This window comes from Peromyscus californicus, unplaced genomic scaffold (assembly GCF_007827085.1).
Source record: "Peromyscus californicus insignis strain IS unplaced genomic scaffold, ASM782708v3 Scaffold_6__1_contigs__length_162567912, whole genome shotgun sequence".
Taxonomy (NCBI): domain Eukaryota; kingdom Metazoa; phylum Chordata; class Mammalia; order Rodentia; family Cricetidae; genus Peromyscus; species Peromyscus californicus.
In genome coordinates this window covers 104,836,318-104,852,159 of record NW_026294584.1, presented here as the reverse complement: position 1 = coordinate 104,852,159, position 15,842 = coordinate 104,836,318, and the positions used below count along the sequence as shown (strand labels likewise).

General features: G+C 45.8%; 1 protein-coding gene across 2 annotated transcripts in view; it reads left to right on the top strand.

Moving 5' to 3' along the window:
- Nucleotides 1-15,842, top strand: part of Chchd6 (coiled-coil-helix-coiled-coil-helix domain containing 6) — a 215,093-nt gene that overhangs the window by 164,568 nt on the left and 34,683 nt on the right. The window contains exon 6 of one of the 2 annotated variants that reach the window (XM_052722105.1): nucleotides 8,092-8,162. The exons of the other annotated variant lie outside the window; for it this stretch is intronic. Within the exon in view, the coding sequence (XP_052578065.1) occupies nucleotides 8,092-8,162 (71 nt within the window). The remainder of the gene's footprint in view (nucleotides 1-8,091; nucleotides 8,163-15,842) is intronic. 2 annotated transcript variants of the gene reach the window in all.

Genomic DNA, 15,842 nt, shown 5'->3' with positions numbered 1-15,842 from the left:
AGTGGAGGGGATGCTACTGGGCCTCAAGGCAGTAATAGGAGCTTCCCAGGTGGACAGGGAAGAATTAGCAGAGGAAGGAATGTCTAGAACATCCTGGAGGCTTTGAGAATAAGGCATTGCAAGTGAAGCCCAGAGACTGAGGGTAGTACCAAGGTCATTAGCAGAAGGCCATGTCTCCAGAGGGAATCTTAGGGGTCTTTGGAAGTTCCTAGTCCAGAGCGTCTGTAAAGATCACTCTTACCACTGCCTGGATGGTGAGCTGGAGGCAGAGGATACAGCCACAGGGGACATCAAAGGCATATGCATACAGTGCAGTCTGCAGTAGTCCACTGAGAAGAGCCCAGTGGGGAGCAAGGAGAGGAGTTAAGATGACCAGGAGGCAAAGTCATCATCTGCATTCACTTGCGGCTTGACATGGGGACCCCAGGAACAGGAAGCAGTGATAATTGACAGTTAATCTCCAAGAGTTGGGGGAAGGGTGGCATTCTCTAGTGCAGGACTGTAATGAAAATACCAGGGGTGGGGTGTGAGAGTTGGGGAGGCTCTCTAGAAGGAAACTGTTGAAGGGACAGAGAAAGAGGGAACAGGGTATAGTCAGTAGGATACTTATTGTAGACAATAAGGACATAGGCTTTCTATGTTCAGCCAAGATTTAGCAAATAGACCCTGACGAAAATGCCAGCCTTGTCCTGAGTTGGTCACCTCCACAGACCAAAGCTAAGGTTTGTGCCTCATTCTCCATCACTGCTGTTAGAGATGGTTTGTCCTCCACTAAGTGACCTGGCCATCTCACCAAGGTCACTGCAGTAGCCTCCAGATAGCCAGGCTGCCTCCACTGCCCTCCATTTAGGCTGCTGCATGCTGCATGGTCCTTCCAGAAGGGATCTCTGGTGCCATTTCCCCTTTAGCACACCCTCCAGTGGCTTTCTACTGTCCCTAGACTAGGCTCTGCATGTTTGGTCAGCCCTGGATGACCTTCAGTATCCGTTCTTCTCATCCCCAGAAGTCTGTCTGTGCTCATTGTGCTATCAAGAATTCACCAAGTGCAGTCACCCCATAGCTTCTGCTCAAACCCTGACTTCACGTCTGTTAGCTGTCTGCCTGAAGTGACCAGGCAGAGGGAGAGGCCTTCCCTGACAGCTATTGAAAACCACAGCCCCTTAAGTGCTGTGTGATCTTTTAAGTGGCATTGCCACTGGGTGAAATTATCTGTTTACTTCTTCCATATCCAGACTGTTAGCTCTGTGGAACAAGGACTTCATCCCCTCACACCTGGAACTATGGTGTGTTGAGCTAGGCATGAAAGGCATATTTGGATCCATTCATGGCTGTGTCCTCAGTACATTTCTAAGCATCACTGGGAATCACTGCCCACTAGATTCATGAGTAAACAGACTTAAGGATGGTACCTGCCATTCTGTATCCATTGAAACTGGGATTAGCACCCCAGATGTGTGGCAGGTATCCCTCTAAGGGTAAGAGATATCGGTGTGTCCATCACTGGAAGAAAGTGTTATGGCAGGAATGGGGTACCCAATGGTATCCTGAGTCAGACAAAATCATCTTCTGGCAGTGGGAATGTAGAGCTTGGGGACATGTGAGGCTGAGTGGCTCACAGGGAGAATAGACAAGGAAACCAGCCCAGAGCCTCAAGAATTGTGAACTATGTTGAAGGCAGGCTGGAGTCTAGCCTAGGGAGGGCTAGGTTGCCACAGACAGGTTCTGAAGGCAAGAAATAGAGAGTGTGAGGGTAAAAGATAGAACCTTGTGGCTTTGACATGGGGACACAGTCGGTCTTGGGATGGCCTATACCTGGGGCTGGAGGCAGGCTTTAGGGGAGAGTGAAGCAAGCCAGGAAGGGGGTTCCTCTCTACAGGGTGGGTATTTCTGGCTATGATCAGCTGTGCAGCCACTTAAAAGAATTAACTTTCAGTACTCCTGGGTAGTGCAGTGGTTCCATGTCTAGCACTTGCACTCTTGATATATTATGCTAAAGATTTAGACCAGTAAAAAAAAAAAAAAAAAAAAAAAAAAAGGCTGGTATACTCTTTTCAGGTTAGAGACTCCAAATCCTGAATACATTAATCATCTTTACTTCTCTTAGCATTCCTTCCATCTCTAAAAGCTTCTGACAATTAGGCTGGTAGGTTCCAGATTTCCCCCCCAGACAGCCAGTGCTGGCTACTCTGGCAGCACCTTGGCCTGGGACTGTCCTGTGTTCAATCTCTCAAAGTTCTGGTATTCCCTCTGGCCTCCAGCTCTGGGCCCCTTCCAGCCTATACTGATATAGCTAGGAATGCTCCTTACCCCACCTCACCTCTAGCCTCGAATATATTTTCTTGGTTGTAATTGCTTCAGATCTATGTTGTATCAGTACTCCCATTATTTACTACTTTTCTTCCTGAGTCACAGCTAGGCACAGCAGGGAAGTATAGGACTGTTGGAGAAACCTGTGACTGTCCCATCCTGCTCTTTGGCTTGATGTCTTTTCACCCTGGCTGTCCCTTTGCCTTCCTGGGCCTCCTCAGTTTCTTCATCTGCCAAGTTCTTACCTCAAGATTAACTATTATGAGCTTTCCAGGAATTGGCCTTCTGGGCTATTCATACTATAGTGCCTGGCCAGGCAGGGCCCCTGAACCTTCTGAAAGGGCATGCTTCTCACCTCCATTGGATACCAATTCTGTGTACATTGCTGCTAGAGCCAGCACACATGTGACTCTTGCTTCTTGTATCCTCCCACAGCATGTGCTAAAATACTCCCACTACTTTGGAAGGATTCCTGAACTTCAATCCCCCCTTCTCTTCCCCCATAAGCCATGCCATTAGTATCCTATGCCCTGGTCATACCATGTGCTACCCCAACTTGGTCTACAGTAGCCTGCCAGATCCCTAAGTGCAGGCCCAGTGCAGAGCTGGAGCTTAGGAAACTGTCTTGCTAGAGCTTCAGCCAGTGGCTGCCTCCTAACTAGCCTGTGCATCACTCATGTGGTTCTGGCCTTGGTTTGCATTTATTCAGCAGTTCCTGTGCCAGGCCCTCTCATAGGCTCTGGGGATAGATTATGAGCAAAAGAGACTAAAAGCCCTTGGTGGTGGAGGTCATGCCCCCTGAAGAGCCTTCTTTCACTCCTCAGCACTCAGAACTCTTCCAGACACTCTGCTGGCCTTGGTGGTTCATATGCATGAAGTCGAGGGATGTTTGTTAAGTTCTTAAAACATTTATTGAGTGTCTACTATATGGCAGGCATTGTATAAGTACTTTATAATGTATTGCCCCCCTCATTCCCACCATCTGTGCCGGCTACTCCACCATTGTTCTCACTGTGCAGAGTAAAAGCAGAGGAGGTGGCATGGAAGTCCTGCCCATGACACACATTAGGAGGGCTCCTGACCTGAGCACCTGTAGCCTCACTCTGTGACTCATCCATGGCCCTGCTCTGTATCTCCATAGTGCTTGGTCAGCTTGGGGAAACCTCAGTCCTCTCTAACACTGTGGGCTCTCTCAAGCTGGGTCTCTATGATACCCAGCCTTGCTTCCCTTAGTAGGTCATTCATGAATGCCTTTGGCCTAGTTGTCTGTGTTGGGGCTCTGGCCCAGGAGTTGCTCTTTTCTAGGCATGAAGAATAAGCTCTTGTCTTTATAACCATCATCATATACATGGACACATGGGCCTTACCCTGATCTGCCCTTGCTAGACTTGCCACAGATCTCTATGCCCCGGCATCCTCCCATTCTGCTTCTCCTGGCTGTGCCTGGGGACAGCAAGTAGATGTCTCCTGCCCATGACGTGTTTTACTGCCGTCCTCCCTTCCCGCCTTCCCGCCTTCCCCGCCTTCCCACCTTGCTTCTCTCACCCTCACACACTTTTGATCTTGCAAATCCAGGCCCTTGGAGAAATCAGACAGTATGAAATATGAAAACTGCTTGGGAAGTAATTGAAGAAACACTGCGACTTTTGAAACCCACAGAGATAATACTCACACCTTCTTACTCACGTTATTTAATTTTTAATGGCAGATTTAATTAATGGAGATCAGGTCTTCTGCCTTCAGATGTGCTCAAGAAGCAGCTGCAGGCGCAGGAGGAGGGGCAGCTGTCTAGAGCAGGGAAAAATGCAATCCAGAAGTGGGAACCTGAGGAATCTATGGGGAAGAAAAGTCTCCAAAACTAACAACAGTTAGTGATGGTGAGGACTGATGATGTGGGCCCAGTGCAGGCCCATCAGAGAGCATCCAGAAGCCCATGAGCTTCTGTGGTGTCTGTGGCTCCCAGTCCCTGGGCCTCAGTGGTCGAGGACCCTCCACTGCTGATGGCTGTCTGTGAGGACAGGAATCCATCACCTACTGCTACCTCTGTCCTTTTAAAAATAGGGCTCTCTGCTATTCCCTCACCTAAAAAGCCAGGGCTTGACCAGGTGTAGTGGCTCAGGCCTGTAATTCCAGCACTCAGGAAGCTGAGATAGGAAAATCCGACTTCAAATCTAGTCTTGTCTACATATTGAGTTCCAGGCTAGCCTGGGCCATAGAGCAAAATCTTGTTTCAGATACACAAAAGAAACCAGCTAACCAACCCAGGCTCTGAGCCTGAAGTTGAGACTACTTCACCCAGGGCTCCTCTTGGCTCCTCCCTGCCCTCACTCTGACCATTTGACAGGCCCATCTTCCCACATATACCCACATTGCCCTCAGAAAACCATCCATATTGTTGTCTCTCCTCATGAGACCTCCTCCTCGCTTGGCTCATATCTGCTCACCCTTTAGTTTGTTGGAAATGAATATATTCTTTAACTCAAGAACCTGACTTCTAGAATGTTCCCTGTAGATATGCTCATTCACACACAGAATTGCAGGTAGGCACTTCTCCTCAGCACTCTTTACAACAGTAGGAGAATTTTTTGGCCTAGAGGACATGGTGGGAGGTGCAGAGCGCTTACTCACAGAACCCTCACCCACACTGTGCTCCCCCGCACCGAGTGTGCTCACTCAGTGTGTTTGCTCACAGAGTGCTCCCTCTCTGTGTGCTCACCCACAGTATGCCTCACAGAACGCTCTCTAATTAAAGTACTTGCCCACAAACTGTTTGCCAACAAGGTGCTCACAAGTGTGCCATGACCTCACCTAAGGGGGTGTAAAGAGGAAGGTGGGATGGGGCGGCTGGGGTACAAACCTCAGCAAGCTCACCACTTACTATGGCCCCTTCCCTGCTTTCACTTTTGGAAAATATTGGTGTGACAAAAATAGTGCCTTTAAAGTTGGAGTGTCAGTCTCCCATGAACTAGGCCATGAGCTCCATTGTCAGAACCACCAGAGGCAATGAGAGGGAGCAAGAAAGATACCTTGATTTGCTTCAGTTCAGGTATCAGCTTCCAAGAAGACAATCTGATCAAATTTGCAGGCTGCTTTGGTAGGTGCCCACAGAGCATCAGACTGCTGGCCTCATGCTCATTTGGAATTGTGACATTGTGTTGTCTGAGCACCCCACATGGCCAGGGCACAGGCTCCACTCGCCTTGGACCCACTCCCAATACCAAGTAGTTCTCAGGATGAGCAAGTTGGCCAGTCCTCAAGAAGCCCACAATGATGGCAAGTAGTCTACAGGGTTCTTGTCCTCAAGGAAGAAGGCTGGAGAACCAGGGGCTCATGAACAAATGTAGTGACATGATGCACCCCCATTGTGGCTGGGAGACCTTCCTGTGCTTCTGGACCAGCGGTTATGACAAAGCCCATTGCCATGGGTCTGCACAGACAGGATGAGACCAGCTGGGGATTTTCACTGAGTCATCCTGAGGAAAATAGAGGAAGCTACAGTGGAGTGGCCATAACCACTTCTTGGCCTGTGGACACTTCCTATGACAAATCCTACTGACCACATAATTGGCTCCATGTCCCCTGGGACAGATGTGTCCTGCTTACCATACAGAGCAGTAGCTCCTCTTGTGTCTGCCCACAGTGGATGGGCCCCATCTCAGCCCTTGGGTCCTCTCTCTGAGAGGGACTCAGCAGGTGGCTGGGCTTGGAAGCCTGTGACCTGACCCTGTGAACACATATAGGAGAAAAGAAACTCAGAGATAGTTGAACCAGGCAGATTTCTTATGGGGAAGAAAGACCAGGTTCCATGGAAGGAACTTAGTATGAGGTTCTTTGTGGCTTCAGAAACTACACAGTGCTGTATGGGTTGAGGGAGATCTGTGTTCCTGGTTTTCTGTCACTCTGCAGTTAAGAAAACAAAGCTTGGAGGAAGTAAATGGTTTACCCAGAGACTGTGGCCAGCACACGCCAAAGTGCTATCATACTGTGGGTCCATGGATGAGGCCACATCCTCAGAAGGCTCCTGCAGAGAGTCCCAGTGATCCCAAGCATGACACAAAAGCATATCTGCTGGAGGAACAGGCACATACTGATCAGATTACCTCTGCCCTTAGCCTCAGCCAGGATAGCCATGTCAGGGAATGTTACACTATCCTAAAGCAGAGCTGACTCTCTTGATGTGAGGACTCCAGAGGAGAAGCAGAAAACCTTCTTGGGCACAACATTAATATAGATCTTCCACTGCCAGGCTGTAGGAAGACCTGTATTTACTTCATGCCCGTTGTGTGCTGGAGTTAGTGGCATGCCTTGGAGAAGGACCTCCCGCTTAGGAACTTTGTGTTCCTAAGCTCCCTTGAAAGAGTCTCCTTTCCATGCTGACCCCCCAGTCAACCTTCCCTGAAAGTGTAGACAGTGGGAATGTCAGAGAGCAGGTCAAAGTGGAGCTTGGTTGCAGCCCAGACCTGCATGCACACCTGTGGTCCCCTAGAGGAAGTCCTCTGTCTTAGTTCCCTTCCCTCTAGATATTGTTGGGCTCCACACCACAAGGTGTGCTCTCCTAGCAACCCTGATCCAGACCTCTCTTCCTGTCCATCCAGGGACTGGCTTGGCTTTTCTTCAGCAGGTCGGTAGGTGGAGCCAGGCTGAGCCTGACAGATATGCACGGAAACACAACTCTGAGACTTCACAGTCCCGTCACTGTCACATCCACTTGTTGCAAGAACTGACTAATGAACCTGAAGCTGTTTGCTCATCTGTGAAACCGGGAGAGTCCCTTCTTAGGAGTGAATGCTATGCAAAGGGCCTGACCTTGGCACACCACACATAGGCATCTGCTATTCATACCCTACTCAAGACATTTGACCACTCACCCTACACCTCTGCACAGGGGCCACTTGACCCACTCTGTCTCAGCCTCCAGGTTTGGCCTTCCCCCACCCCTATATGTCTATCCAACCATGCATGGGTGTGAGCATGCCCACCTGAAGTGCAATGTCCTAAGGCTAGAAGGGGTGTCAGTATTAGTCTCTGAGAGCAGGTGAAGATGCTGGAGCTTTAGAGAAAAAAGAAAGTGCTAGTCTAGACCTGTGTGACCAGAGTGACTAACAAGTTAAGCAACTTACCCATCATCACAATGTGGCACCAGGATCAAACCTAGCTGGCTTGTTCTTGTTCCTAGGCTTTCCCTGCCAGCCTGGCTGTGTAAGTATATGCGCAATGGATAACTTCAGGAAGGACAAGATACATGCCTTCAGAACCTCCCACAGTGCATCATGGGAAGCAGCAGAGCCTAGGAATTAAGACACTGGATAGCCCTGGCACTGCCCCCTTGCTATTTTAGCTTGTCACTTGACTTCTTTAGGCACCATGGTCCACTTGTCCAGTAGGGATTGGAGTAGATCAAATTCAACACATTTTTCTTTACTAGTAATAAATGCTTCAGACCATGCAGGCTCCACCACAGCCATTCCACTGATCCTATAGCATACAAGCAGCCAGAGACATGGGTGTATATGGTCATGGGCCAATGAAACTTTATTTACAAAGAAGGTGGCCAGCAAATTTGACCTGTAGCCTGCAGCTTGCCATGCCCTGAACTAAAAGTTAGAAAGTCACTTTTCTGGGTTTCCATCACAGTGGTCAGCATGCTGTGGGAGCTAGGACCTAAGCTGTGCTGACACCAGTTAAGATATTAGCATCTGTCCAGTTCTAGTGTGATTTTGTCCCACAGGCTTCCAGAAGGAGATGGCAATCTTTGGTAACCATTTCTGTGTTTTCTTTTTGTAGAATGTCGAGATATATAAACTGTCTTCCCAGCAATTCCATGAGGCGGCTTCAAAAGCAGAGAGCACAATAAAGTAAGAATCTGCTTATTGTTCTTTGTAAACTTGCCTACATTTGTGAAAATCTCCTTGTGTGGCTTGAAACCTGCCACCACCTGCCTGATGGCAAATTTCTCTAATAACAAGACAGCCATCTGTTCCTCAGCCCCTCAGCTGGGCTGAAGGTAGCCATTGGCCATCAGTAATTGCCCAGCTTAGCACACAGCTCTTCCCAGCTCCTTGGCATGTTGCAGTGTACTGCAGCCACTGTCTTTCTCTGGGGCAGCAGCTGCTTTGTTATCTAGCTAGGTAAGGGGCAGTAAACAGGCTCCAAGGGACCTGGGGGTTCATCCTGGTCCTCTACTTTGTAAAGAGTAGGGCTGGGGGTATCTCAGCATATTCCCTGTGGGAGCTTCCTGCTCCTGCTGAACACACAATGTTCTTCTAGCCTAGGCCACTCACACTCGGGACACTCCATACTGTGCTTCCAAATGAAAAGGACTCACAGAGGTCAAAAGCTCATAGGCCGGTTCTCTGCCCCATCTGCCAGGCTCCTGTGTTGTCCACAAACACTCTGAACCAGGACATCAGAAGCAGGGAGGTGTGGGCTTGTTTATGAATCATTTGGGTGCAGATCCCTGGGGAAGGAAAGCCTCATTTAAGTGTGAAAATGGTCTCTGTGCCAGGAGACTAGAATTATCCAATGAACTCCTACAACCCCTTCTGCTCCCTTGGCAGTCTCTCTCCCAGAAAATTGGGTGAGTCACCAGGAAAGCCCAACATGGTACAAAATGGTTGATCTGGCAAAATGAGAAGAAGGTTTGAATAGCTGTGAGGTGACAGAGTACTTGTGAAAATGCTATGAATAACTGTAGGCAGAATTTTTCATCAGGACCACCAGTCAGCTCTGTCCCACCAGCCAGTTTCTCAAATAACCACACAGAGTCTTATTATTAATTATAAATGCTTGACCGATAGCTCAGGCTTGTTACTAACTAGCTCTTACAATTTAAATTAACCCATATTTTTATTTATATTCTGCCATGTGGCTCAGTACCTTATCTCAGGGCAGCAAGTTCATCTGCTTCCTCTGCACGTCCTCAAGACTTCTAAGACTCTTGTGACTCCACCCTTTTTCCTCCCAGTGTCCTCTTTCCCCAAAAATCCTGCCTAGCTATAGGCATTCATGTCTTTAGTAGCCAATGAGAGTGATACATATTCATAGTGTACAAAAAAAATTGTTCCACAGCATTTCCCTATTTTTGTCAGATTAAAAAAGAGGGTTTTAACTTTAACATAGTAAAACTATATATAACAACAGTTATCAAGTAAGAATTATAGTTACAATATCCAGTTGATTTATATTTGGCAAATTTAGAGAAAATTTCTCTTATTTATCTTATCTTTGTGAGCCTTAAGGTTATACCTAATTTACCTTTTATCATAACTAAGGAAAACTTTAAGAAAATTATTTAGTCTTTAACTCCATCAAAGACAAAGATTATAATGTTACCTAACCACAGGGACATCTGGCTGTCTGGACAGTCACCCAAAGTTCTTCTGCAACATTGGGGCATCAGACTTTGGCCTACAGGTCTAATATATCTGACAGACATTTTTGAGAAGCAGGGAATTTTGAAGGGCTGTCCTATTTTGTCTTTGCAAAGTTTGGCCGTCTTTTTTTTTTTTTTTTAACATCCTGCTGGTTCAGTTTGGACAGTATACTATCAGCAATTGAGGCAAGGGACTAGCTTTGCAAGGGCAAAAGCACAAACGACTAGCTTTTGCCATAAAAAAAGTAAACTCCAATATGGAGGTTCTTTGATGCGCATCATCTTTTTTGAAGTAATTTGGTGCTGTCAGGAGCAGATGTATCTCACTGTCATAAAAAGCCTTAGGTTATTAAACACCTTAAATGCCATATTCTGTAGATCTTTGAAGTGTTTGAAGACCATCTCTCTATCTAAATGTATCTGTTTAACCTTGAAAACATACCTAATATGACTACAAATTTGATTATAGATGACTATTAACCTGCATTTCGTAATTATACATTATGTTTAAATGAGCTACATAAGCATATTACCCTAAACAAAAATAGAAACATACATCCTGTATAACAAATTAACTTTAAATTTGTATCAATAAACCAGAGTCCATACCAATGTAAAATATTTTGACATTAATATTTGTTTCTTGGGGCTGGAGAGATGGCTCAGAGGTTAAGAGCACCGACTGCTCTTCCAGAGGTTCTGAGTTCAATTCCCAGCACCCACATGGTGGCTCACAACCATCTGTAATGAGATCTAGCACCTTCTTCTGTATACATAATAAATAAATAAATCTTTAAAAAAATATTTGTTTTTTGGATTAAAGCAGAATCAATAGTCTACCCTTTTATCTCATTTCTATATCATATACCCCTTTTTTTCCTTTAGAAAGAAATCTTTGAATTTAATTCCTTTGTTTAGTTTTTTTCTTGACTAGACCAATAAAAACTTGTAACCAACTCCTTTAAATGATGACAAACATTCATAACCAATCTTTTGAGAATTTGGGCATTGTTTTCTCTATAAAGCTTCCTGTTGTCTGGGGGCACTGGCATCTTTGAGGGATCCTGAGAAAATGTAGGATAATTGTTAAGTCTTGGCTAGAGTAGTTTGTGAGGGTGGACCATCTCAGCCAGCAGCCTTGAAGCTGTTCTAGATGCAGAACTCTGAGGAAACTGTAACAGAGGCATTTTGAGATGCTGGATCACCTGGGCCATTCATCTTTATTGGTATCTGGTTCCCTTGCTCTGAAAATATATAAACTTTTGAAGGTAACATACATATCTACATTAATACAAGTATAGGCTGTGTATTGTACACAAGTTAGTCAAAGATGATTTTTTGTTTTATTTTTAGGCATGTAAAATATATGTTATGTGTTTTGTAGTTTTTCTAGGTTTATTTCTTTATATCTGTAGCCAGGATTTTCAGGGAGCTTTCCTTGATCAAACGTGATTCATATCAACCTGGAATGACTCCACAGCCTCTCATTTCCTGTGGAAATAAAAGCATAACCTCTTCCCCTAAGCAACATACCTTTTGACTTCCATTTTGAAGTCAAGATATTTTTTTAAATATGAAGGTTGGTTTAATCTAGCAGCTTTCATAATCCAATATCTCTTAGCAGCTATTGATCATTCATCAGCACTCAAAAAATTCAAAGAAAACGCAATAACATATAGGATCCAGACTCTCTGTGTATTTCCTATCTTTATGTGGCTTATTAGTATTTTTTATTTTACTTTATTCCTTTTTTAAGGACTTTATCACTTTTAAACTATTTTTATTCTATGACTATATATATGTACATATATATATGTATATATCCTTTCTCCTTTCTCTCTCTAGCCTATGTATATTTTTAAACATACTATAACCAGTTTAGAGGTTTCTTTCGTCTGGATCTGTCTTTACTGTGCAGCTGAAATCTTTTTTTGTCTGTAACAGCAAAACTTAAACTGCTATGCAACTTAGCTCATGGCATGCTGGTGGCTGGCTCCTCCCCACTCAGTTCCCTGAGAGTCTTGCTCATGGCAGAGATACCAGGGAGCCATGTTAACTGCCCCGACTTTGGGAAGGTTTTGGATTCATGCTGCCACCAAGTAGCATGCCGTCAGCTGCTCATGAATCCCATTTAAGTTTTCGGTAGCAGGGCCTCTTAAAAGAGCTGCTCCTCTGTTTGCCACTAGCCCTGAGCCTACCCGAGAGAAGGTGGTTACCAGGAAGCTACATTTGACTCCATTTTGTGTGTTTGGAATCTTTTCTACGCTTTCTCGGGTTTTATGTGGCTATATGTTGCCCCACGTTGGGTGCCATTTGTAGGCAGAGTTTTTCTTCAAGACCACTGGTCAGCTCTGTCCTGCCAGTTGGCTCTTCAAATAACCACACAGAGACTTGCTATTAATTATGAATCCTCGGTCAATAACTAAGGCTTGTTATTAGCTAGCTCTTACAACTTAAATTAACCCATATTTTTATTTATATTCTGCCACGTGGCTTGGTGCCTTATCTTAGTGCAGCATGTTCATCTGTTTCCTCTGCATCTTCTCGAGACTTCTGAGACCCTCCTGACTCTACCCTTCCTCCTCCCAGCATCCTCTCTCCCCAGAAATCCTGCCTAGCTCTAGGTTATCAGCTCTTAATAAAGCCAGTGAAAATAATACATATTCATAGTGTACAAAGAGATAACCTTGTGAAGAGCCAGGAGAATGGGATGGGATTGATGTACAGTCAGAATGGGCCCGAGGGTTTGGTGGAATGGCATAAGGTACTGTGTTGGGCTTCTGTTCCCGTGTTTGAAGCACTTGCAGCTAGGAGAGTGCTGGCAAGCAGCACCAAGGAAGAAACAGTTTGGGGACAGGAAATAACAGTCTTAAAACTTTAAGTCCTAGAGTGACAGTGGGAATGTGGAAATGTGGGAGGACAGGGTTTTCCAAATCAGGTAGAAGGAGATAAGGAAAGGTATGTACACAGCCTTTGGTGTATTGCCCCTTCCCCACCACCCCCACGGGCCTGAGCATTGCATGTCCCCTGAATAATAGAGGGTATTCAGATGCCCTCTAAGTGTGTGTCATCTGCCTACAGGCGTCCCTGCCTTGATGGAGGGACAGCAAAACATTTCAGAAAGGCTCTTCTTGCACACTAGCTTCACCCAGGATTGTGAAACCCTCATGTCAGACTGGTAGGGAGAGCCAGGTGACAGCCACTGCAGCAGTGCAACCTCTGGCCATATGGGGGGCCTCTTCACCTGTGGGAAGCTGAGACTGATTCACTCTTAAGGACCTGGTGCCCTGTCATATGCCCTGTAAGCCTGACTTCATTGTTACAGGCCACTCTTACATCCTCCTGTCCTCTGAAGACAAGGTAGAAATGGACCAGCATGGTTTTTACCAGGTGAAAGTCAGTGGCCTTGTGTATGTTTGTAGCATGCCTGGATAACCACTGCTGCTTGCTGAGCCATATTGAATAGTATATAGCTTTGCCCACTTTCAGTTTGGTTCTCTAGTGTGCTATTGCTACTGTCAGTGTACACGTGGAGAGGGATCTGGAAAAGGTTGCAAGGACCCTTACTTTGCCTGAGATCTCAGTTGGTGATATAGTTGGTATCTTACCTGCCCCACCCACCCAAAGTCACAGATATTTAAGATATGATACCAGCCATAAGGTAGATGGTAGAACCTTTAAAAGATACAATCTAGAAAAAGGGAGATAGAACATTAGGGGCATGATCTTGAAGAGGATGTTGGCCCTCATCTTTTGCCCTTGCTTCCCAGCTGCTATGAGGTGAATAGGGCTCCTCTAACACAAGTTCCCTACATGGTCTATTGTGTTATCACAGGCCCAAAACATCAGTATCAAGTGACCACATACTAAAGCTTCCGAATCTATAAGCCAAGTAGACTTTTCCTTTTCCCTGTTAAGTTGATTTGACCAACACAGTGAATGTATGGTGGGGCTGGGGTTAAAGTTTAACTCAGACTGCTTCAGAGCTCTGTCCTTCCCTTATGTCTGTGTTTCTGCTGTCTTTCTTTTTTTTTAATCTATTTTATTATTTGTGTGTGTGTGTGTGTGTGTGTGTGTGTGTGTGTGTCTGTCTGTCTGTCTGTCTGTCTGTCTGTCTGTCTGTCACAGACAACTGTTAGTCACCCACATCGGTGCCAGGAACCAAGCTCAGGTCCTTTTCAAGAACATTGCATGCTCTTAACCATGGAGCATCTCTCTAGCCCCTCTGCTGCCTTTCTAAGACCTCTCTGAACCTAGGGTAGGTAGTTGGGACATTAAGCCACCAGGCCTGGCAGACTGGCTCAGCCCTCAGCCCTGTACTTACTAGCAAATCACTCCACTCTGAGAGACCTCCATTTCCTCAACTCCAAATAGGACACACTTCGTAATACTTTACATGATGGTACAGCAAGTCTGCATACAAAAGGGACCCGTGGGATGTCGTCAGCTGCTGGTGGTGGTAGCAGCATGACTTTTGGCTAGAGGCTGAGTCAGCATTCTTCAGAAACTCCGCTGGGTCTCTGAGAGATGATTGGGTCATACATGTTGAGTCCTTGTCAGTGGGATCAGTGTTCATATGAAAGGGACACCAGGGCACTGCCTTGTCCCTCCTACTCCGAGAAGACAAAGGGAAAAGGTGCGGTCCATGAAGCAGGGTGGTGGACTTCACTCCTCAGGAGCTGCCTACCATTGGGCCACATGGACTCTCCAGCCTTCAGGACTTAGTTCAAGAAGTAGATGTTGTTTGTGAACCGTCTGTGAGTCCAGCTCCAGCCAGTACTAAGAGACATTAATAATGGCAGTCATTGAGTTGCTTCACAGCACTGGCTTGGTGGAGAAAAATTTGATAGAGTTTCCAGAACACTGTCTTTTCCCTCATGTAGTAAACAGTGCAAAGTTAGAAAGTATTTTCCTTAAATATCAAAGGAAAAAATGTTTGTGAGATTTTTCGGATTAGCAAATGATTGCAAATTGCATTGTAAATGTCACAGGAATGAATGCCAGCTGCTGGTGGCAGAAACGGTGGGAGTTTCCTTCCAAGACAGCGGAGCATTGCTAACAGATCCGAGTAAACCGAATGATTACTTAGATGATAAACTCTGTCCGTGTTTTCATTCGTTTACCACATGTGGTGTGGCTCCTGTTCCTGATGGCATGCTAGAATTGAGGTTCTAGCTAGGAAGAGGGCAGCTTCTGCCTCTGCCAAGAAGAGCCTACTGACATTTGAGATACAGAAAACGGTATTGCAGAGAAAGCAACTTCCCAGACAAATGTTCACTATGGTCTAATAGTACTGTGAAAGACAGGGCACAAGTTTGAAATGCCCAGCCAAGGAACCTGACCTAGGCTGGACTTAGCAGAGGAAATGATGTTTGAATTGACTCCTGTGAGATGCGGAGCTGCCAGAGAAAGGAAGGGGAAGCTAGTTTCAGCATGTGCAAAAGCCCTGAGACAAGAAGTCATGTAGTCCACTAAAGGAACTGTAAGACGATCAGTGTGGCCAAAGTAATGAGCAGGAAGAGAGACACAAATGAAGTTCCTAGAAGTAAGCAGGTTGACATTACATGGCGTATTTTAGTTTTGTTGTAAGAATGCAAAGTGTGCCAGGCAGTGGTGGCACATGCCTTTAATCCCAGTACTCGGGAAGCAGAGCCAGCCAGATCTCTGTGAGTTTAATGCCAGCCTGGTCTACAGAGCGAGAACCAGGACAGGCACCAAAATTACACAGAGGAACCCTGTCTGGAAAAACCAAAAAAAAAAAAAAAAAAAAAAAAAGATGCAAAGTGCAACCATGTGCTATTTAGCAACACCTCAACCAACAGTGGACTGCATGGGCGGTGACCCTAGAAGATCACAGTGGGGCTGAGAACCTCCACAGCATTGCACATCACTGTGTGGTGATCTGTGCACACAGACCTCCAGCAGCCAGTCCTGTGAAACAACATAGTTGTTGTTGTTGTACATAGCACACCATGTTGGTGATCGTATGTGGCCATGTTGCTAGTTTAGCGTTCAATGTGCCATACTACTGTTGTCATTATTTTAGTGTGTGCTCATTCCACTTTACAAAGGAAAAAGCAACTGTAAGGTAGTCTGCTGTGTGTCATGGACCGTGGTTTCCAACATCTTATGGGTACTATGTCTCAATTGCATCAGGAGGCCA